General features: G+C 49.0%; 1 protein-coding gene across 5 annotated transcripts in view; it reads left to right on the forward strand.

Moving 5' to 3' along the window:
• Window positions 1-22,107, forward strand: part of LOC148054102 (E3 ubiquitin-protein ligase UHRF2-like) — a 162,431-nt gene that overhangs the window by 22,224 nt on the left and 118,100 nt on the right. For 3 of the 5 annotated variants that reach the window (XM_087770975.1, XM_087770973.1, XM_087770972.1), the window contains exon 2: window positions 14,046-14,224. The exons of the other annotated variants lie outside the window; for them this stretch is intronic. In XM_087770975.1, the coding sequence (XP_087627101.1) occupies window positions 14,046-14,224 (179 nt within the window). The remainder of the gene's footprint in view (window positions 1-14,045; window positions 14,225-22,107) is intronic. 5 annotated transcript variants of the gene reach the window in all.

Below are 22,107 nucleotides of genomic sequence, written 5' to 3' on the forward strand. Positions count from 1 at the left end.
CCTCTCCTCTTGATTTTGGTGAAATGCCCTGTGGGGGTGGCTACAGCAATGGAAGCAGAGCAACTGGCAGCGCAGAGGTAAACCCATCTGGGCTGCTGCATTGTCACAAGACGTCGCTGCCCGGGTAGAAAAACTTGCTGTAAAGGCACATCACATATAGATGCTCACATGCCCAAGAGCCGCGTCACTGAAGAACATCAAAACAACAAGCAGGTAGACCAGGCTGCCAGAATTGGAGTGGCTCAGGTGGACCTGGACTGGGAAAGTAAGGGTGAGCTGTTCATAGTTGGAAGGCCCGTGAGACATCAGGACATCTAGGGAGAGATGCAACGTACAGATAGGCTCATGATCGAGGGGTGGACCTGACTACTGAGGCCATCACACAGGTCACCCATGAATGCAAAACATGCGCCACAATGAAGCGAGCCACACGAGTAAAGTGTCCCTGGAATAGCAGGCGGTGGCTGGGATATCGATATGGTGAGGCCTGGTAGATTGACTATACTGCCACAAACTTGCCAAGGCAAGCACTGTGTGGAAGCAACTACCGGGTGGCTAGAAACATACCCTGTAAACCATGCCACTGCTCGAAACACCAGCCTGGGCCTTGAAAGGCCAGTTCTGTGGCAACAGGACACCCCAGAAAGAATCGAGTCAGACAATGGGACTCATTTCCGAAACAACCTCATAGACCCCTGGGCCAAGGAACACGGCATCGATTGAGTGTATCACATCCCCTATCACCCACAAACCTCTGGAAAGATTGAACGATATAATGGACTGTTAAAGACTATGCCGAGAGCATTGGACACTGGGGAATAGAAGCACTGGGATGTAAAATTAGCAGAAGCCACTTGGCTGGTTAACACCAGAGGATCTGATAACCGACCTGGTCCTGCCCAAACACAGCCCTTACGTATTGTGGGAGGAGATAAGGTCCCCATAGTGCACATAGGGAAGTGGCTGGGAAAAGCAGTGTGGGTTGCTCCTCCCTTGGGAAAAGGCAAACCCATTTGTGGGATTGTCTTCGCTCAAGGACCCAGGTGTACTTGGTGGGTAATGCAGGAGGATGGGGAAACCCATGCACCCACCACCATACACAAAATCGTCCATTCCTTCATGTGGCACATCCATCTTTAAATAACGGTAACTCAGTGATTAGCAGATTTTTAAGCCAATTGTCACAGTTATTTTAAAATATTATTTTACAATGAATTAGTGTTCTATTCTCTGCCCAAGTAATTTTTTTTTAATCAGTCTTCTTTATAGGAGTATTCTATGGCTATAGACTATTCTATGGCTAGTAATGCCACATTTAAGTCTGCAAGTAGAACACCAGAGAGGAGACTGCTGCAAGCATGCTTCTCTAATGATTTAAAAGGTATAAAGCACTGTGCGGTATTCAGCAGCAATGATACTCAGGGCAAGAATATCTGTTTCTGGTATGATCAAAAAACCAAGTTCCTAGAATATCAGCAAATGTGCAAACTTAGAGCAAGTCAATTAATCTGCAACAGTGCCCATCTTTGGGGACAAAAAAAATGAGAATTACCAAAAAATAACTGACACGCTCAAGTTCTTACACTACTTGACCTAACAGTAACTTATTTATTTGTATATCCCTACCCAGCATTATTGCTTCATTAAGATTTAAAAGAATAACATAAGTTGGAAGACAATCAGTACTTGAGGTGCTCTACTTTGTTACAGAAGGAGAGAAAAGCTACAAGAAGGTGTGGTTTCTTGAAGTACACGCACTATACTAAAGTTAACATTACAAGGGGCTCATAACCAGTAAGGCTACATTCTCATAGCCAGCTACTGCAAGGAAGCAGCTATACCCACAACATAGTACCACTTTCTCCAGCATACCCTTCCCTCTGCAATTAAGATAACACCTTCTGGTCTGTTCCAACTTTCCAAGTTGTACTAAAGGAATGTCAGATATAGAAAATTCAGGATATAGCCCCAGGTCTATATATGAACAAACAAGGACAATCTGTGCACATTCAAAGGAAATTAATACAATAGACACTTTAAATCCTTACTGAACACAGTATTACTTATAAAAAAGTTCTTCTTCCCAGTAGTCAGCTCCTACATCACCAGAAATCATGAAAGCGTTACTGAAATGAGTCACAAATAATCCCTCAGACAAATTAAGTATTCAAACTAAAAAACTGGCAATTTTCATCAGAATAAGTATTGCAATTTGTCTCTGAAACGAAGCTTTGGGGAATGGGTGAACAGCAAGTCCCCCGATCAGCTTGATAGGACATTCAATCCAACAACAGTTTATATAGCAGATTGAGAAAAATTTTGCTCAAAGACGACTCCCCCAAAATGAGGGTGCCTAGGCAATATATTAAACTAAAAGATATACATTTGGTAAATAAACTTAAATAATAGTTTTAAGAACACTTGTCGTCAGTTCATAATTTACATTTATGAAGTCGACAGGCAAATAATTAGTCAAGCTGTATTTCATATAAGTCAATAATGACTCTCTAAAGGGATATTAGAATATGTACTAAAGCAAGAGTAACTTGCCTTAGAGCAAGAATAACAGGTTTTTTTTCATTTCGCTAGCTCTTCTAACTCCAGTAATTTAGAAAACAGTCAAGTTACCTTAGTAAATTTCACTTCCATTTTTTCTTCCTGATTAGCATGCTTCTAAAACTTAGGGCCTCATTAACATCTTTTGATTGATGCACCACCAGTAAACAGCTACACCTGGTGCATCTGTCATCACTCTTTCAGTATACTGAGCATCTACAAGTACAAGAAAAAGATGACATCTTCCAAACGCATAGAAATTCCTAGCCTCTACAAAGCATGCAATGATTTTGTTATTTAGTTGCTCCTTAGGGAGTGCAGCAGCCCAGAGTGCTGCAAACAGAGGTGCGGCCATTAGCAGGGGCAGTTTGTGGTGCAGGGCACCTGGGACGCTGCAGGGACTGCTCTCAGTTTGCACAGCAGTTTGCACACAGAAAGGCTGACTCCTGATTAGGGAGGATCCGGCTCACAGAGAGCAGCAGATAGTGACGTGGTAGTTGTCGCAGCAGTTATTAACACGGCTGTGGTGCAGAGGGGACAGGCACTTATGCTGGGGACTGCGTGGGGCTGCTTGGAGATTGTGCAGTGATGGTCTCAACATGAAGCACTCCCCAGCACTGACTGGTGATAATGCCCTTGGCACGCTGGAGGCCTCGACCCAAAGAGAGTTGGGGTGGGGTGGGGTGGGGTGGGAGGATGACACTTCCCAGGTCTCGGGCTGCAGAGGGTGCCTGGGGCCTCCCTGTGGGACCGGGGGCAGTGGTGGCATCTCCTGTGAGAGATGTGCTCTGGTCAAGGTGCTGAGTCACCAGGTGAAGGAGATGCAGGAAGAGGTGAGCAGGCTGCAAATCATCAGGGAGGACAATGAGGAGATTGACAGGGTCTTTGCAGAAACTCTGCAGAGACAACAGCCTGAGCCACACACAACAAGGAAGGAGGGACAGCTAGAGACCATGGTCAAACAGGTAGCTGAGGGTGGCTGTCAAGATGGAGAAGGCTGGAAGCTTGTGACTTCTGGCAAATGGAAGAAAGGCTCCTGCTTCACCTGCAGACCTGCAACTGCCCTGGGTATAGTGCCCTGGGCACTGGTGAGGACAAACAAGACCCTTCAGAGTATGCATCAGAGCCAGCTGAGCCCAAACCTTGTGTCTGCACAAAGGGAAAAAGGAAAGTGACAGTCATTGGAGACCCCCTCCCGTGGGGGACAGAGGCACCTATCTGCTGACCCAAACTGATGTCTCGGGAGGTTTTTTGCTTGCCAGGGGCCAGGATCCGGGATGTTGCAAAGGGACTGCCAAGGCTTGTCTGGCCCTCAGGCTATTACCCCTTCCTGCACTTCCATGTGGGCACCAATGTTACTGCCAGGGGTAACCTGGAGTATTTCACAAGTGACTACAAAACTCTAGGGGTGAGGATGAAGGGCATGGGGACCCAGGTGGTATTCTCCTCAATACTGACAGTGAGGAGGAAAGGCTCAGGTAGAAGTGGACTCATCCAGTGGGGTCAAGACCTGGCTGTGTGGCTGGTGTCACAGGCAGGGCTTTGGCTCCTATGGCCACGGGACTCCCTTTGAGGAGCGAGGGCTACTGAGCAAGGGTGGGATACATCTGACAAAGTGGGGCAAGAGTGTTTTTGCAAACAGGCTTGCTAACCGAGTGAGGCAGGCTTTAAAGTAGGTATGCCAGGGGAGGGTTACCATAACCTGAAGAGAAGTGAAGGCACAAGGGGCAGAGCAAACGTATCTGGGGGACAGCATGACAGGGGAGGCTCTCACACTTGCCCTGTAAAAGCAGCACGACTTGGGGCCCATCTCAAATGCCTGAACAGAAATGCGTGTAGCGTGGGGAACAAGCGGGAGGAATTAGAAGTCCGTACACAGTTGCAGTGGTGGGATAGCTCTCCTGATTGGAGTGCTCCAATGGAGGGATACAGGCTCTTCAGGAAAGATAGGGTGGGCAGGCAAGGAGGAGGGGTTGAGCTCTACACAAAGGAGCGGCTTGAATGCATGGAGCTTTACCTTAGGACAGGTGACAAAGCAGTTGAAAGCTTGTGGGTAAGGATTAGAAGACAGACCAGCACAGGTGATGCTGTACTAGGTGTCTGCTACAGACCTCCTGATCAAGAAGAAGAGGTACATGAAGCCTTCTTTAGGCAGCTGGAGAAAGCTTCACAGTCACAGGCCCTGGTACTCATGTGGGACTTTAACCACCCCAGTATCTGCTGGAAGGGCAATACAGCAGGGCGCAAGCAATCCAAGAGGCTTCTGGAGCATATAGAAGACTATTTCTTGATGCAGGTGATCAGTGAACCGACTAGGGAAAATGCACTGTTGGACCTGCTACTCACAAACAAGGAAGAACCGGTTGATGGTGTGAAGGTCGAGGGCAGCCTTGGCTGCAGCGACCATGAGACTGTGGAGTTTAAGATCCTGAGAGGCGTGATCAAGACAAACAGCAGAATTACAGCCCTGGACTTCAGAAGAGCAGATTTCGGCCTGTTCAGAGACCAGCTTGGCAGGATCCCATGGGAAATTTCCCTGGAGGGCAAGGGCGCCCAGGAGAGCAGGTTGATCTTCAAGGGCAAACTCCTCAGAGCACAAGAACGGTCCATTTGCAATGTGCAGGAAGTCGAGCAAGTGTGGCAGAAGGCCAGCACGGATGAACAGGGAGCTCCTGACTGCGCTCAGACACAAAAAGGAAGTACACAGGAGGTAGAAGCAAGGGCATGCTACTTGGGAGGGATATAAAGACACTGTGTGTGCAAGTAGAAATGCAGTCAGGAAAGCCAAAGCTCAGCTGGAGTTGAACCTAGCAAGGGAGGTGAAGGGCAACAAGAAAGGTTTCTCTAAGTACATCAGTAGCAAAATGAAGACTAAGGAGAGCATGAGCTCATTGTTCAATGGGGCAAGGGGACCTTGTGACAAGCGACAGGGAAAAGGCTGAGGTATTCGATGCCTTTTTTGCCTCATTTTTCACTGGTAAGGTCTGCCCTCAGGCCTCCCAGGTCCCTGAGCATCCTAGCAGAGTCTGGGGGAGTGAAGCAGTAGCCACAGTAGAGGAAGAAAGAGTTAGGAATCACTTAACCCACTTGGACATACACAAGCCCATGGGATCAGATGGCATGCATCTGAGGGTGCTGAAGGAGCTGGCCAGTGTCACTGTGAGGCTGCGCTCTATCATCTTTGAAAGGTCATGGCAATTGGAGGAGGTTCCTCATGACTGGAAAAAGGCAGATGTCACACCCATCTTCAAGAAGGGCGGGAAGGAGGATCCAAGGAACTACAGGCCAGCCAGCCTCACCTCAGTCCCTGGAAAGGTTATGGAGCAAATCCTCTTAGAAGCCATTTCTAAACACATGAAGGACAAGAAGGTGATTGGGAGCAGCCAAAGTGGCTTTACCAAGGGCAAATCATGCCTTACCAACCTCATTGCTTTCTATGATGTGGTGACTGGTTCTGTTGACAAGGGGAGGGGAGTGGATGTTGTATACCTTGACTGAAGAAAGGCTTTTGACACACTCTTTCACAGTCCAGCTCAAAGTCTCAAAGTCCAGCTGGGGCCCAGTAACTAGTTGGGTCTCTCAGGGATCAGTACTGGAACCAATACTGTTTAATGTCTTCATTAACAACCTGCATGAGGGGACAAAGTGCACTCTTGGCAAGTTTGCAGATGATGCAAAATTGGGGGGAGCAGTCAATGTGCTGGAGGGCAGGGCTGACTTTCAGAGGGACCTGGACAGGCTGGAGAAACGGGCTGACAGGAACCTCATGAAGTTCAACAAAAACAAATGCCAAGTCCTGCACCCGGGCTGGAATAATCCCGTGCAACAGTACAGGCTGGAGGCTGACTGCCTAGGAAGCAGCTCTGCAGAAAAGGACCTGGGGGTCCTGGTGGACAACAAGTTGAACATGAGCCAACATGCGTGCCCTTGCGGCAAAGGAGGCCAACAGCATCCTGAGCTGTATTAGTAACAGCGCTGCCAGCAGTTCCAGGGAAGTGATCCTTTCCCTCTCTTGTCTTGGCACTTGTGAGACCTTATCTGGAGTAGTGTCCACTTTTGGTCTCCCCAGTACAAGACAGACATGGGCATACTGGAGCAAGCCCAGTTCCTTTGTGTGCCTGGACATGGCTTCCAGGAGGATTTGCTCCCCAACCTTCCCAGATTCTGAGGTGAGTTTGACCAGTCTTTATCTCCTTGGATTCTCCTTCTTGAAGACGGGTGTGATGTTTGCCTTTTTCCAGTCATCAGGAACCCTCAGGGTCATCTCGTCTGGTTCCATGGACTTGTGTATGTCCAGTTGGCTGAAGTGCTCCCTAACTCAGTCTTCCTCTACTGTGAGTAATACTTCCCTACCCCAGAGTCTGCCACTAGGCTCAGGGATCTGGGACACCTGAAGGCCAACCTTACCTGTAAAAAACTGAGGCAAGGAAGGCACTGAGTTCCTTAGTCTTTTTGATGTCCTTAGCTATTAGATTCCAGGCTCCGGTAAGCAGTGGGCACATGTTTTCCTTAGCCTTTCTTTTGCTGATGCTGTATTTATAGAAGCCCTTCTTGTTGCCCTTTACATTTCTTGCTAGTTCCAACTCCAGCCAAGCTTTGGCTTTCCTAACTAAATCCTCGCATGCGTCTCCATATTCCTCCTGGGTAGCCATTCCCTGCTCCCACCTTCTGTGTACTTCCTTTTTGTCTTTGAGCTCAGTCAGAAATCCCCTGTTCATCTATGCTGGCCTTCTGCCACGCTTGCTCGACTTCCTGCATGTCTGAGTGCAGGAAGCATTCTTGTGCTTTGAGGAGGTTGTCTTTCTGAGGATCAACTAGCCCTCCTGAGCCCTTTGCCCTTTAGGACAGTCAATCATAGTATCCTGCCAAGCAGGTCCTTTAACAAGCCAAAACCTGCTCTCCTGAAGTCCAGGGTTGTAATTTTGCTATGATGTGTCTTGCTCACTTCTTTCAGGATCTTCAACTTCATCCTCATCGTGGCTGCTGCCAAGGATGCCATTGACCTTTATGTCCCCAACCTGTTCTTTGTTTGTGGGTGACAGGTCCAACATCTTCCCCTAGTTGGCTTGTTATCTCCATCAAGAGCTTGTATTCAACACACTCAAAAAAATTCCTGGATTGTGTTTTGTCCTTTCATGTTGCCTTTCGATCAGATATTGGTGTGGTCGAAGTCCCTCATGAGTACCAGGGCCTGTGATCGTGAGGGCTTCTTCCGGTTGCGTAAAGAAGGCTTCCTCTACTTCCTCTTGATCAGGTGGTCTATAGCAGACATCTCCCCAGTGTCGTGATTTAACCCCGGCTGGCAACTAAGCACCACACATCCGCTCACTCACTCCCCACCCAGTGGGATGGGGGGAGAATCGGAAGGGTAAAAGTGAGAAAACTCGTGGGTTGAGAGAAAGACAGGTTAATAGGTAAAGCAAAAGCTGAGCACGCAAGCAAAAAGCAAAATAAGGAATTCACTCACTGCTTCCCATCGGCAGGCAGGTGTTTAGCCATTTCCAGGAAAGCAGGGCTCCATCACACATAACAGTTCCTTGGGAAGATATACCTCATAACTCCGAACGTCCCCCTCTTCCTCCTTCTTCCCCCAGCTTTTATTGCTGTTCTTCCCCCAGCTTTTATTGCTGAGCGTGACGTCATATGGTATGGAATATCCCTTTGGTCAGTTGGGGTCAGCTGTCCCAGCTGTGTTCCCTCCCAACTTCTTGTGCACCCCCAGCCTACTCACTGGCAGGGCGGTGTGAGAAGCAGAAAAGGCCTTGATGCTGTGTAAGACCTGCTCAGCAATAACTAAAACATCCCTGTGTTATCAACACTGATTTCACCACAAATCCAAAACATAGCCCCATACGGGCTACTATGAAGAAATTTAACTCTATCCCAGCAAAAAACAGTACACCCAGGCATCAGGCAGGTCCCACTTGACTAACCTGATCTCCTTCTATGACAAGGTGACCCGCTTAGTGGATGAGGGAAAGGCTGTGGATGTTGTCTACCTGGACTTTAGTAAGGCCTTTGACACCGTTTCCCACAGCATTCTCCTGGAGAAACTGGCTGGTCGCGGCTTGGACAGGCGTACTCTTCTCTGGGTAAAAAACTGGCTGGATGGCCGGGCCCAAAGAGGTGTGGTGAATGGAGTTAAATCCAGTTGGCAGCCGGTCACAAGTGATGTTCCCCAGGGCTCAGTATTGGGGCCAGTCCTGTTCAATATCTTTATCAATGATCTGGACGAGGGGATCGAGTGCACCCTCAGTAAGCCTGCAGATGACACCAAGTCGGGCAGGAGTGTTGATCTGCTGGAGGGTAGGAAGGCCCTACAGAGGGATCTGGCCAGGCTGGATCGATGGGCCGGGGCCAACTGTATGAGGTTCAACAAGGCTCAGTGCCGGGTCCTGCACTTGGGTCACAACAACCCCATGCAACGTGATAGGCTTGGGGAAGAGTGGCTGTGGCTGGAAAGCTGCCCGGCAGAAAAGGACCTGGGGGTGTTGGTCGACAGCCGGCTGAATATGAGCCAGCGGCGTGCCCAGGTGGCCAAGAAGGCCAATAGCATCCTGGCTTGTGTCAGAAATAGTGTGGCCAGCAGGACTAGGGAAGTGATCATCCCCCTGTACTCGGCACTGGTGAGGCCGCACCTCGAATGCTGTGTTCAGTTTTGGGCCCCTCACTACAAGAAGGACATTGAGGTGCTGGAGCGTGTCCAAAGAAGGGCAACGAAGCTGGTGAAGGGTCTAGAGCACAAGTCTTACGAGGACCGGCTGAGGGAACAGGGGTTGTTTAGCCTGGAGAAGAGGAGGCTGAGGGGAGACCTTATCGCTCTCTACAACTGCCTGAAAGGAGGTTGTAGCGAGGTGGGGGTCGGTCTCTTCTGCCAAGTAACAAGCGATAGGACGAGAGGAAATGGCCTCAAGTTGTGCCAGGGGAGGTTTAGATTGGATATTAGGAGAAACTTCTTCACCGAAAGGGTAGTCAGGCACTGGAACAGGCTGCCCAGGGAAGTGTTTAAGTCCCCATCCCTGGAGGTATTTAAAAGACAGGTAGACGTGGTGCTTGAGGACATGGTTTAGTGGTGGACTTGGCAGTGCTAGGTTAACGGTTGGACTTGATGATCTTAAAGGTCTTTTCCAACCTAAACGATTCTGTGATCACCTGTGTTGGTCTGTTCTCTGATTTGTACCTGTATTCTCTTGACTGGCTCTTCTTCTGCTCCAGGGCAAAGCTGTGTGTGTTTGAGCTACTCCTTTGCACAGAGCACAACCCCTCCCTGCCTCTTGTCCAGCCTGTCCTTTCTGAAGAGCTTCATCCATCCATGGCTGCGCTTCATTTATGTGACCTATCCCCCACATCTCTCTAATCCCAATGAGAACAGAGCCCTGCAACCGTGCCTAGAATATTGATTTCTCTTGGTTTTGTCGTGCGTGTGTGTCCCTCCATGCTGCATGCATTTATGTGCAGGCACTTGAGATGGGCTCCCACTTGTGCTGCTTTCATGGGGAAAGTGAGGGCCTACCTGTCCCCTGGGTACTTTCTCCATGCCCCTGTTCCTTTGTTTCTCTTCAGGCTTTGGTCATCATGACCTGTCAGACCTAGTTCAAAGTCCTCCTCCCCAAGTTGGCAAAGATGCCTCACTTTGTCAGGTGGTTCTTGTTCCTTCTCAGCAGTCCTCATCAATCAATTAGGATCCCATGGACACTAGCTGTGCAGCCAGGTGTTAACCTATAGGATGCATCTGCTCCCACCAGAGCCTTTTCCCTTCACCTGCAGTATTGAGAAGAACACCTGGGCTCCCATGTGCTTCACCCTTGTTCCCAGACCTCTGTTGTCACTTGTGATTTGCTCTAGGTCTCTTTTTTGCAGCGTTACCAGCATCCACACAAATGAGCAGTAAGGGGTAATAGGTCAAAGGACTGGATGAGCCTTGGCAGCCTCTCTGTAGTATCCTGTATCTGGGCCTCCAGCAAGCAACAAACCTCCCGTGACAGATCCTTTCCTACAAGAAGACAGAACCAGGCTCTTCACAGTGGTGCATGATGGGAGGATGAGAGGCAATGGGCATAAGCTGAAACAAGAGAGGCTCTGACTGAATATAAGGAGAAAACTTTTTCACAATGAAGTCAATCAAACAGTAGAGCAGGTTGCCCAGAGGGGTTGTGCAATCTCTGTCTTTGGATGTTTTCAAGACCTGACTGGATAAAGCCCTGAGCAACCTGGTCTGAATTCAGTGTTGACCCTGCTTTGAGCAGGATGTTGGACTAGGGCCCTTCTGAGGTCCCTTCCAACCTGAATTATTCTATGATCCTATGTCTGGTCAGCAGATGGGTCCCCTGCAGAAGGGAGACTCCAACTGCAGTCACCCAATGTTCCCTCTTGGTGCTAATGCACAGTTCTATTGGGTGTACCGTGGCAAGGTTTTGGTAGCCAAGTGTGGGACTGCAGGGGTGGCTTCTGTGAGAAGAGAGCAGGGGCTGCCCTGTGCCAGACACAGACGGTTCCAGCCGGCTCCGCAACGGACCCACCGCAGGCCAGAGCTGAGCCAATCAGCGAAGCTGGTGGCGCCTCTATGAAAGCATATTTAAGAAAGGGCAAAACGCCGCATGGCAGAGAGAGGAGTGAGGAAAAAAAGTGTGAGAAACATCCCTGTGAACACCAAGGGCAGAGAAGGAGAGGGAGGAGGCGCTCCAGGCGCCGGAGCAGATATTCCACTGCAGCCCATGGAAGGGACCACAGTGGAGCATGTATTTCCCTGCAGCACATGGAGAGGAGCCACGCTGGAGCAGGGGAAAAGTGTGAGGAGGAAGGAGTGGCAGAGACAAAGTGTTATTAACTGACCGCAACCCCCAAATCCCCATATCCCTGTGCCGCTCAGGGGGGTGGGGAGGTGGGTGTAGAGGAGTCAGGAATGAAGGAGTGAAGTTGAGCTTGGGTGGGGTGGGGGAAAGATGTTTATTTTTAATTTTTGTCTTTGTTTCTCACCATCCAACTCTATTTCAATTGGGAAGAAAATTAAATTTAATTTTTCCCCAAGTCAAGTCTGTTTTGCCCGTGACGGTAATTGGTAAGCGATCTCCCTGTCTTTATCTCGACCCACAAGCTTTTTCATCTTATTTTCTCCCCCTGTCCTGTTGAGGAAGGGGAGTGAGAAAGCGGCTGGGTGGGCATCTGGCAGCCAGCCAAGGTCAACCTACCACAACAGTTCGGGCCCACCTGGCTCTGAAGCCTCCCTCAGAGCTGGTTTCTCCTCTGGCTACCAAGGTACTCTATGGGTTCTGTAAATTCAGATCTGCAGGTAGAGAAGGAGCCTTTCTCCTGCTGCCAGAAGTCACAAGCTTCCAGCTTCCCCCCCCCCCCCCCCACACACACACTTGGGCACGTCCATCCTGCTCTCATTCAAGCATAACCGCTAGCCATCCCTCCTTCCTTGCATCATGTGGCTCAGGCTCTTGCCTCTATGGAGTCTCTGTGAAGACCCTGTCCATCTCCTGCTCATCCTCCTCAATGCTACACAGCCTGCTCCCCTCCTACCATAGCTCTTTCACCTGCTGACTCGGTGCCTCGACCAGAGCATGTCTCTCACAGGTGATGCCACCATCACCCCCAATCCCAGGGAGAGGCCCCAGGCACTCCCTGCAGCCCCAGACCTGGGCAGCTACATCCTCCCTCCAGGGCTCTGTTTCTGAGTTAAGCTCTCTGTCATACCAGGGGTACTTGCTCCACCCAGTTCTGGGGACCGAGCCCTGTGGCACATCACTGCCATTGTCACACAGCTTTAAGCAGTCCCTATACTCTCTCTGGAGCAGTTTCTGGGCCTCCTTTGTGCCCCCTGCTGTGCCAGCTGCCAAGTCTCTTCTTAGCTGTGCTCTGCAAACTTGCTTAGTGGTTAAATAGGTGCTCCCCTGTAGCAGGTAAGTTTAGTCTGACCAATTTTGCTGTTGTTTTAGTCTATCTATTTAGGGAGCTAGTTATCTGGCTCTTTTGGTCTTTGTTACTGAATTGGTCCTCCAGGGATACACTTTGAGGTGTGCTTTGACAGCAAGTTTACTGCTTGACAAAATACACAATATCAGCAGCTTTGACATATGTAGTATGGCAATGAAGAAATTTTTCTGATAGTCATGATTGCCGAATGAAATGGTGGTACCTTCTGTATCTCCATTAGGTGATTATACATCAGTCCAATAACTTGCATAGAAAATATTGCATACATTGGACTCCTAGTCTGGACAATCAAGGATTAAGCTCTTAGGTGCTTTGAAATTTTGCTTGTCACTTGCTGTGCCTGTGAATTAAGGCATATTAGCGCAAATATTTTTATCAACTATTTTTTCCTTAGCAAAAACTAAGGACGTTAAAATATTTGCCTTTTCTTGCATGATTTGAATATTTTCATTCCTGTCCAGCCCAGACAGTAGTAATCAAGCAACTTGGGAAGAGAATAAGTACTTCAAAGTATTTCTAAAAAGAAGAAATAAAAAACGTTAGTTGAAGTTTGAGAATGATATCTATATTTAGTAGTCTTCCAAAGTATTTTGCTCTGTAGCACTTTCCAAATGGACTAGTTGCCACTCATATATATGGGTGCCAAAGAATAATTATAATGACATGGTATCAGGAATTAGCTAAGGTTCTGGGAGAAGTATAGCTGGACTACAGTAGCATTGTTCGTTGGCTAATTAGCATCGCTGCCAGAGCTACTTAATTCTACTGGAAACTACATTGCACTAATACAACTATATTGTTCTATTTCCAGCACTAACTTGGGGTGTCTGTACTGTACTCTGTTGTGTGGTGGAGATGGGCTATATATTTTTTTAATTCTTGCTTGCACCTTATTTTTTTCTTTTGTGCAAGGAAGGCCTTCCTCAGATTAGATGGCAGTCTGGCATCATCTTTACAACATATGACCTTATATGTTGCTTGCCTTTCTTAGTTTTGTTTTCTGTTCTGACATCTTTTAGAGTTTATTGATGTTTCTTTAATTTCTTTATTGTATGGCTCTTTGCATGTTAGTAATATGAGCTACTTAAGTATTCATTGTCTTTCCTCTTACCCCTCAGGCCCTTCTCATTTCAAGGTTCTCTTTCCTAAGAAATAAGATGGAGTCTATTGGGTCTCCTTCCTATAAATATCTATGCTGTATACTTGCACATAATATTTTTCTTTCACTTCTGAATGTATGCTGGTTAATTTATTTGGTGATAATTTGTTCTGTATTCTTACCAATGAGTTTGCAGTAGTGGTTTGGGCTGAAATCTTGGAAGCATTTTTGCATGACTCACTTAAGCAAACTTCCATGGTAACTGAATATCATCCTGAACTGCATACTGCTACAGCTTTAAGTTTAGGTATTGTTAATGGCTTGTTTCTTATGAAGACTGATAATAAGCTTCTGTTGCAGTGAAAATAAGGGTATAGCTCCTCTAAACGTTTCAAAGGAAAGCAGAGGTAATGTGACCGTAAAATAGCTCATAATGTTTCAAATTATCAAGGGCAAGCCCAGCAGAGGGCCACCAAGATGGTCAGGGGGCTGGAGCACATGACATGCAACGAGAGGCTGAGAGCTGGGTTTGTTCAGCCTTCAGAAGAGAAGGTGCCAGGAGACGTTATTTCTGTCTGCAACTACCTGACCAGAGGATACAGAGAAAATGGAGCCAGACTCTTCTCGGAGGTGCACAGTGATAGGATGGGAGGCAACGGACACATGCTGGAACATGGGAAATTCTGATTAGATATTAGGAGTTTGTTTGTTTGTTTGTTTGTTTGTTTGTTTGTTTGTTTGTTTTAACCATGAGGGTGTTCAAATACTGGAACAGGAGCCCAGAGAAGCTCCTTTGATCTTCTGAACCCCACCGCTACACACACACTCTCTCTACTATAATACCTGCATCTAACAATTAAGATGAAACTACATAGAGAGTGTAGTAGAGGGGTTTTTGTTTGTTTTTAAACTTGAGAAGAATAGGTGATGGTGAATCTTAATCTGCCCAGGCCTTACATGCTCCCTAAAACAGAATTCTTGAACAGAAAAGACATAAGGATAGATAGCTTCAAGTTGAATAAGAAAACTTTGGTTAAGGGTACTTTATAGAAGTTATCCACACTAAACCCATCATAAAGAACATTATTTTGAATAAATTAAAGGAACCTAGAACTCCCCATTGGGTACCCATATAAGTGAAGTTCAGTGGAGCTTTTAGAATTTCTACTATACTCAGTCTCATGATTTATGTACAGAACTTGCTCTTCCTGCCATGCAAGAAGGTTGCTGGGATTGCCACTTCCATCTAACCTTTTCCAGAAGTTAAGGAGTTCAGGATTTTTGATTCCTTGAGCACGCAGCAGGAGAGTTCCCTGTTGAACATGCTCAATGAAGGCTTTCCTCCGGTCAAAAGTTGCATCAAGTAACTGTCTTGTCCAGAAGTATAGCACTTGGCCAATGCATTTACCTGGCCAAGAGCTATATTTCTGTTCCTTTCAAGGGTGCTTCAGAGGAGTCCTAGAGTAACAGAGCTGCAATAAAGAGTATCACCAGAAAACCAAATCAAAAAGTTGTCGGTGTCCACCTATAGTATATAAACAGATCATGATCCCAACATCAGTTTGAACACCACAGGTCTAGTCACCTAGGCTATGTATTTGGACATACCTCCAAACAGCTTTTACAACTCAGAAAGTTAAGTGAAAATTTTAAACCAGCTTTTACGAATGTAACAGTCATTCTTGGAAGAAAAGAGCACCCTGTTAGGTTATGTGATAAAAAAAGCTCGTCTCCAGAGGAACAATGGCAGGTGGGGGAACCTGAAGAATAATCTGCCCAGGCCTATCGCAGGAGAGCCATCAGCCCATCAAAGGCTCATCTCCACACACACAAGAGGGAGCACAGAGGCACAATGGCAGGCAGGGGAACCCCAATAACACAGTCAGAGTAAGGGACACCTTGCCCTGGCTCCTCCCAGGGCTGTCCCAGGAGAGCCTCAGCCCCATTGTCATTGTCCAGGGGTGACACCCATCAAGATGGTATCAAGATGGTGATGGTTGGACTCGATGATCTTAAGGGTCTTTTCCAACCTAAATGATTCTGTGATTCTAAGATGAGTCAATGGGAGAGGCTCTCTGGATCACCTCACAGACCGGGGGGTGGGGTGGGGGGGTACTGCCTAGGGAATATGGGACACATTATGGGATGCGGGGGAAGAGCATTTTGGGATCACACAAGACTTATTATGGGATGCTTAGGGGAGGAAGCAAAGGCAGGGGAAGGGAGGGATCTAGGTGGTTTGGGGAAAAACAAGCACGGAAAAACAGAGGGATAAAAGGGGCCGGTCACAGGTAAGCAGATGGTCGGTCAGTATGCTTGTCTGGCCATACCCTGCACCTGATCAGCACAGTCTGTCCTGTCTTCTCATTAAAATCCATTTTAACTCTTTTCCTGGATGAGAGAACTCTCTATTCTGTGCATACATGTGTGCATGGAGGCAACGGAATTTTGGGTTTTTCGACCACGGGGCGGTTTACATGGCACCAGGCCTGCTGGAGACAGATGGGGTTCACTTGTCGCAAAGGGGGAAAAGGATCCTGGCCCAGGAGTTAGCTGGCCTAGTTGAGAGGGCTTTAAACTAGATGCGAAGGGGGAAGGGGATAAAACCTGGCTTGCTTGGGATAAGCCTAGGGGTGGCATGCCTGTGTTGGTGAAGAGATCTACAGCCCAACTGAAGTGAATTTACACCAATGCACGCAGCATGGGCAATAAACAGGAGGAGCTGGAAGCCATTGCACGGTAGGAAAACTATGATGTGGTCGCCATCACGGAAACGTGGTGGGATGACTCACATAACTGGAGTGCTGCAATGGATGGCTACAAGCTCTTTAGAAGGGACAGGCTAGGAAGGAGAGGGGGAGGGGTAGCCCTGTATGTTAGGGAGTGTTTTGACTGTCTAGAGCTTAACGACAGTAATGATAAGGTTGAGTGCTTATGGGTAAAGATCAGGGGGAAGGCTAACAAGGCAGATATCGTGGTGGGAGTCTGTTACAGACCACCCAACCAGGACGAGGAAACAGATGAAGTATTCTACAAGCGGTTGGCTGAAGTCTCGCAATCCCTAGCCCTTGTTCTCGTGGGGGACTTCAACTTACCAGATATCTGCTGGAAATACAACACAGCAGAGAGGAAGCGGTCTAGGAGGTTCCTGGAGTGTGTGGGAGATAACTTCCTGACGCAGCTGGTAAGCGAGCCAACCAGGGGAGGTGCCCCGCTGGACCTGCTGTTCACGAACAGAGAGGGCCTGGTGGGCGATGTGGTGGTCGGAGGCTGTCTTGGGCTCAGCGACCATGAAATGATAGAGTTTTCAATTCTAGGAGAGGTAAGGAAGGGGGTCAGCAAGACCGCTACCCTGAACTTTAGAAGGGCGGACTTTGGGCTGTTCGGGAGCCTGGTTAACAGAGTCCCTTGGGAGGCAGCCCTGAAGGGCAAAGGAGTCCAGGAAGGCTGGACGTTATTCAAGGAGGAAATCTCAAAGGCGCAGGAGCAGGCCGTCCCCATGTGCCGCAAGTCGAGCAGGCAGGGGAGAAGACCGGCCTGGCTGAACGGAGAGCTTTGGCTAGAACTCAAGAAAAAAGGAGAGCCTACCGCCTTTGGAAGAAGGGGCAGGCGACTCAGGGGGACTACAAGGATGTTGTGAGGATATGCAGGGAGAAGATCAGAAAGGCGAAGGCGCAGCTGGAATTTAAACTGGCCACCGCCGTTAAAGACAACAAAAAAAGTTTTTATAAATATGTTAGTGACAAAAGGAGGGCCAGGGAGAATCTCCCTCCTTTGTTGGATGCAGAAGGTAACCTGGCCACGAAGGATGAGGAGAAGGCAGAGGTACTTAATGCCTTCTTTGCCTCAGTCTTTAATAGTCAGACCAGTTATTCTCAGGGTATTCAGCCCCCTGAGCTGGGAGATGGAGATAGGACGCAGAGTGAAGCCCCACTTGTCAAAGAGGTGGCAGTCACTGACCTGCTCCTCCACCTGGATGCACACAAGTCCATGGGCCCAGATGGGATCCACCCGAGGATAATGAGGGAGCTGGCAGAGGAGCTTGCCAAGCCACTCTCCATCATTTATCAGCAGTCCTGGTCAACCGGGGAGGTCCCAGATGACTGGAAGCTAGCAAATGTGACGCCCCTCTACAAGAAGGGTCGGAAGGAGGATCCCGGGAACTACAGGCCTGTCAGCCTGACCTCGGTGCCAGGGAAGGTCATGGAGCAGTTCATCTTGAGTGCCATTATGCAGCAAGTGCGGGACAACCGAGGGATCAGGCCCAGCCAGCATGGGTTTATGAAAGGGAAATCCTGTTTCACTAACCTGGTCTCCTTCTATGACAAGGTGACCCGCTTAGTGGATGAGGGGAAGGCTGTGGATGTTGTCTACTTGGACTTTAGTAAGGCCTTTGACACTGTCTCCCACAGCATTCTCCTGGAGAAGCTGACTGCACGTGGCTTGGATGGGTGCACTCTACGCTGGGTTAAAAACTGGCTGGATGGCTGAGCCCAGAGAGTGGTGGTGAATGGAGTCCAATCCAGTTGGCGGCCGGTCACGAGTGGTGTTCCCCAGGGCTCAGTGTTGGGGCCGGTCCTGTTCAATATGTTCATTGATGATCTGGATGAGGGGATCGAGTGCACCCTCAGGAAGTTTGCAGATGACACCAAGTTGGGTGGAAGTGTCGATCTGCTGGAGGGTAGGAAGGCCCTACAGAGGGATCTGGCCAGGCTGGACCGATGGGCCGGGGCCAACTGCATGAGATTCAACAAGGCTAAGTGCCAGGTCCTGCACTTGGGTCACAACCACCCCATGCAACGCTACAGGCTGGGGGAGGAGTGGCTGGAGAGCTGCCTGGCGGAAAAGGACCTGGGGGTGCTGGTTGACAGCCGCCTGAACATGAGCCAGCAGTGTGCCCAGGTGGCCAAGAGGGCCAATGGCATCCTGGCCTGTATCAAGAATAGTGTGGCCAGCAGGATCAGGGAGGTGACAGTGCCCCTGTACTCGGCCCTGGTGAGGCCGCACCTCGAGTACTGTGTTCACTTTTGGGCCCCTCACTGCAAGAAGGACATCGAGGCACTGGAGCGTGTCCAGAGGAGGGCAACGAAGCTGGTGAAGGGTCTAGAGCACAAGTCTTATGAGGAGCGGCTGAGGGAGCTGGGGTTGTTTAGCCTGGAGAAGAGGAGGCTGAGGGGAGACCTTATCGCTCTCTACAACTGCCTGAAAGGAGGTTGTAGCGAGGTGGGGGTCGGCCTCTTCTCCCTGGTAACGAGTGATAGAACGAGAGGAAACGGCCTCAGACTGCGCCAGGGGAGGTTTAGGTTAGACATTAGGAAAAACTTCTTCACCGAGAGGGTGGTTAAGCATTGGAACAGGCTGCCCAGGGAAGTGGTTGAGTCTCCATCCCTGGAGGTATTTAAAGAACGGGTAGATACGGTGCTCGAAGACATGGTATAGATGGACTTGGCAGTGATAGGTTGACGGTTGGACTCGATGATCTTAAGGGTCTTTTCCAACCTTGACGATTCTATGATTCTATGAAATGCTAGCAACTAGAGTCAGACCACGGGTCATAGGGCCCATGTGTCTGGGGTGCCAGCAACTGGAGCAAGTGAGGGCACGCATGTTGGTGTGTGACCACCTAACTAGCTGGCAAGTGGGTTAAATGGCTTGGGAGCCAGGTATGCGTGTGTGCCCCTGGGGATGAGACAACCAGAGGAGTTGGCTACTGGAGGGACCAGGGTGTTCAGGCCAACTGCTGGAGAGACCGTAGGGTCTGGGGGTTGACTAAGAGACCCCTTTATACATGTGTCTGTGCCTGAGGCAACTGGGGAGAGCGAGGATGCAGCTACTGGATGGACGGAGTGTCTGTGCCCAGTTATTAGAGGGATCCACAGCACATGTATCTGTGTTGCTTATGCTTTCAACACTGAAGGGCACCTGACCTCGGTGCCAGGGAAGGTTATGGAGCAGATCATCTTGAGTGCCATCACATGGCACGTCCAGGACAACCAGGGAATCAGGCCCAGTCAGCATGGGTTTATGAAAGGCAGGTCCTGCTTGACTAACCTGATCTCCTTCAATGACAAGGTGACCCGCTTAGTGGATGAGGGAAAGGCTGTGGATGTTGTCTACCTGGACTTTAGTAAGGCCTTTGACACCGTTTCCCACAGCATTCTCCTGGAGAAACTGGCTGGTCGCGGCTTGGACAGGCGTACTCTTCTCTGGGTAAAAAACTGGCTGGATGGCTGAGCCCAGAGAGTGGTGGTGAATGGAGTTAAATCCAGTTGGCAGCCGGTCACAAGTGATGTTCCCCAGGGCTCAGTATTGGGGCCAGTCCTGTTCAATATCTTTATCAATGATCTGGATGAGGGGATCGAGTGCACCCTCAGTAAGCCTGCAGATGACACCAAGTCGGGCAGGAGTGATGATCTGCTGGAGGGTAGGAAGGCCCTACAGAGGGATCTGGCCAGGCTGGATCGATGGGCCGGGGCCAACTGTATGAGGTTCAACAAGGCTCAGTGCCGGGTCCTGCACTTGGGTCACAACAACCCCATGCAATGTGATAGGCTTGGGGAAGAGTGGCTGTGGCTGGAAAGCTGCCCGGCAGAAAAGGACCTGGGGGTGTTGGTCGACAGCCGGCTGAATATGAGCCAGCGGCGTGCCCAGGTGGCCAAGAAGGCCAATAGCATCCTGGCTTGTGTCAGAAATAGTGTGGCCAGCAGGACTAGGGAAGTGATCATCCCCCTGTACTCGGCACTGGTGAGGCCGCACCTCGAATGCTGTGTTCACTTTTGGGCCCCTCACTACAAGAAGGACATTGAGGTGCTGGAGCGTGTCCAAAGAAGGGCAACGAAGCTGGTGAAGGGTCTAGAGCACAAGTCTTACGAGGACCGGCTGAGGGAACAGGGGTTGTTTAGCCTGGAGAAGAGGAGGCTGAGGGGAGACCTTATCGCTCTCTACAACTGCCTGAAAGGAGGTTGTAGCGAGGTGGGGGTCGGTCTCTTCTGCCAAGTAACAAGCGATAGGACGAGAGGAAATGGCCTCAAGTTGTGCCAGGGGAGGTTTAGATTGGATATTAGGAGAAACTTCTTCACCGAAAGGGTAGTCAGGCACTGGAACAGGCTGCCCAGGGAAGTGTTTAAGTCCCCATCCCTGGAGGTATTTAAAAGACAGGTAGACGTGGTGCTTGAGGACATGGTTTAGTGGTGGACTTGGCAGTGCTAGGTTAACGGTTGGACTTGATGATCTTAAAGGTCTTTTCCAACCTAAACGATTCTATGATTCTGTGATTCTAAGGCAAAACTGGATGAACCAAGGCTTGGGATACAGTAGCTGAAGGGAGCATTTTAGGATTCTAGGAGCTTTAAACATAAATATGAACCATATCTGGAGCACTATATGCAATGTTAAGCTTTAAAACACGTTTGTACCAGATCCATTTCCTGAAGTACAGTTATCTCAACTCTCACCAAATTTAAAAATAAATAAAAGGGAATTCAGTGGCTGAATACACGAGGGAAATGATCATCTTTACATGAATTGTAGTGGTTAAGACGTGCTCTCTTAATGTGTTCACAGTTCCAGGAGACCCACTGTATCCTCAAGCAACGCTACTTATGACAGATGTTCCAACTCACATATAGGCTGCTCTATCAAAAAGCATTTATATCTAGATCCATTGTGCAGTCAAAAATAGATTCTTGTCCTTTTGTTTTCTATTTGGCATTCATGACTGATTCCCCCTAGTTCTCCTGTTCTCCTTGCTGCTGGGATTTCTTGCAAAAAACAGATTCTAATAATAACAGAGAATCATAGAATGGTTTGGGTTGGAAGGGACCTTTAAAGATCATCTAGTCCAACCCCCCTGCCATGGGCAGGGACATCTTTCACTAGATCAGGTTGCTCAAAGCCCTGTCCAACCTGACCTTGAACACTTCCAATGGTGGGGCATCCACAACTTCTCTGGGCAACCTGCTCCAGTGTCTCACCACCCTCATCGTAAAGCATTTCTTCCTTATGTCCAATCCAAATCTACCCTCCTTCAGTTTAAAACCTCTGCCCCTTGTCCTGTCACTACAGGCCCTGGTGAAAAGTCTCTCCATCTTTCTTAGAAGCCCCCTTTAAGTTTTGAAAGGCCACAATAAGGTCTCCCCGGAGCCTTCTCTTCCCCAGGCTGAACAACCCCAACTCTCTCCGCCTTTCCTCATGGGAGAGGTGTTCCAGCCCTCTGATCATTTCCATGGCCCTCCTCTGGACCCGCTCTAACAGGTCCATATCTTTCTTGTGCTGGTGACCCCAGAGCTGGATGCAGAACTCCAGGTGGGGTCTCACAAGAGCGGAGTAGAGGGGCAGAATCACCTCCCTCGACCTGCTGGCCACGCTTCTGATGCAGCCCAGGATACAATTGGCTTTCTGGGCTGCAAGCACACATTGCCGGCTCATGTCCAATTTTTCATCCACCAGTATCCCCAAGTCCTTCTCCGCAGGGCTGCTCTCAATCCATTCATCCCCCAGCCTGTATTGATGCT

Source organism: Nipponia nippon, unplaced genomic scaffold, assembly GCF_047370975.1.
Source record: "Nipponia nippon isolate SJK-2023a ecotype South Korea unplaced genomic scaffold, ASM4737097v1 scaffold_34, whole genome shotgun sequence".
Taxonomy (NCBI): Eukaryota; Metazoa; Chordata; class Aves; order Pelecaniformes; family Threskiornithidae; genus Nipponia; species Nipponia nippon.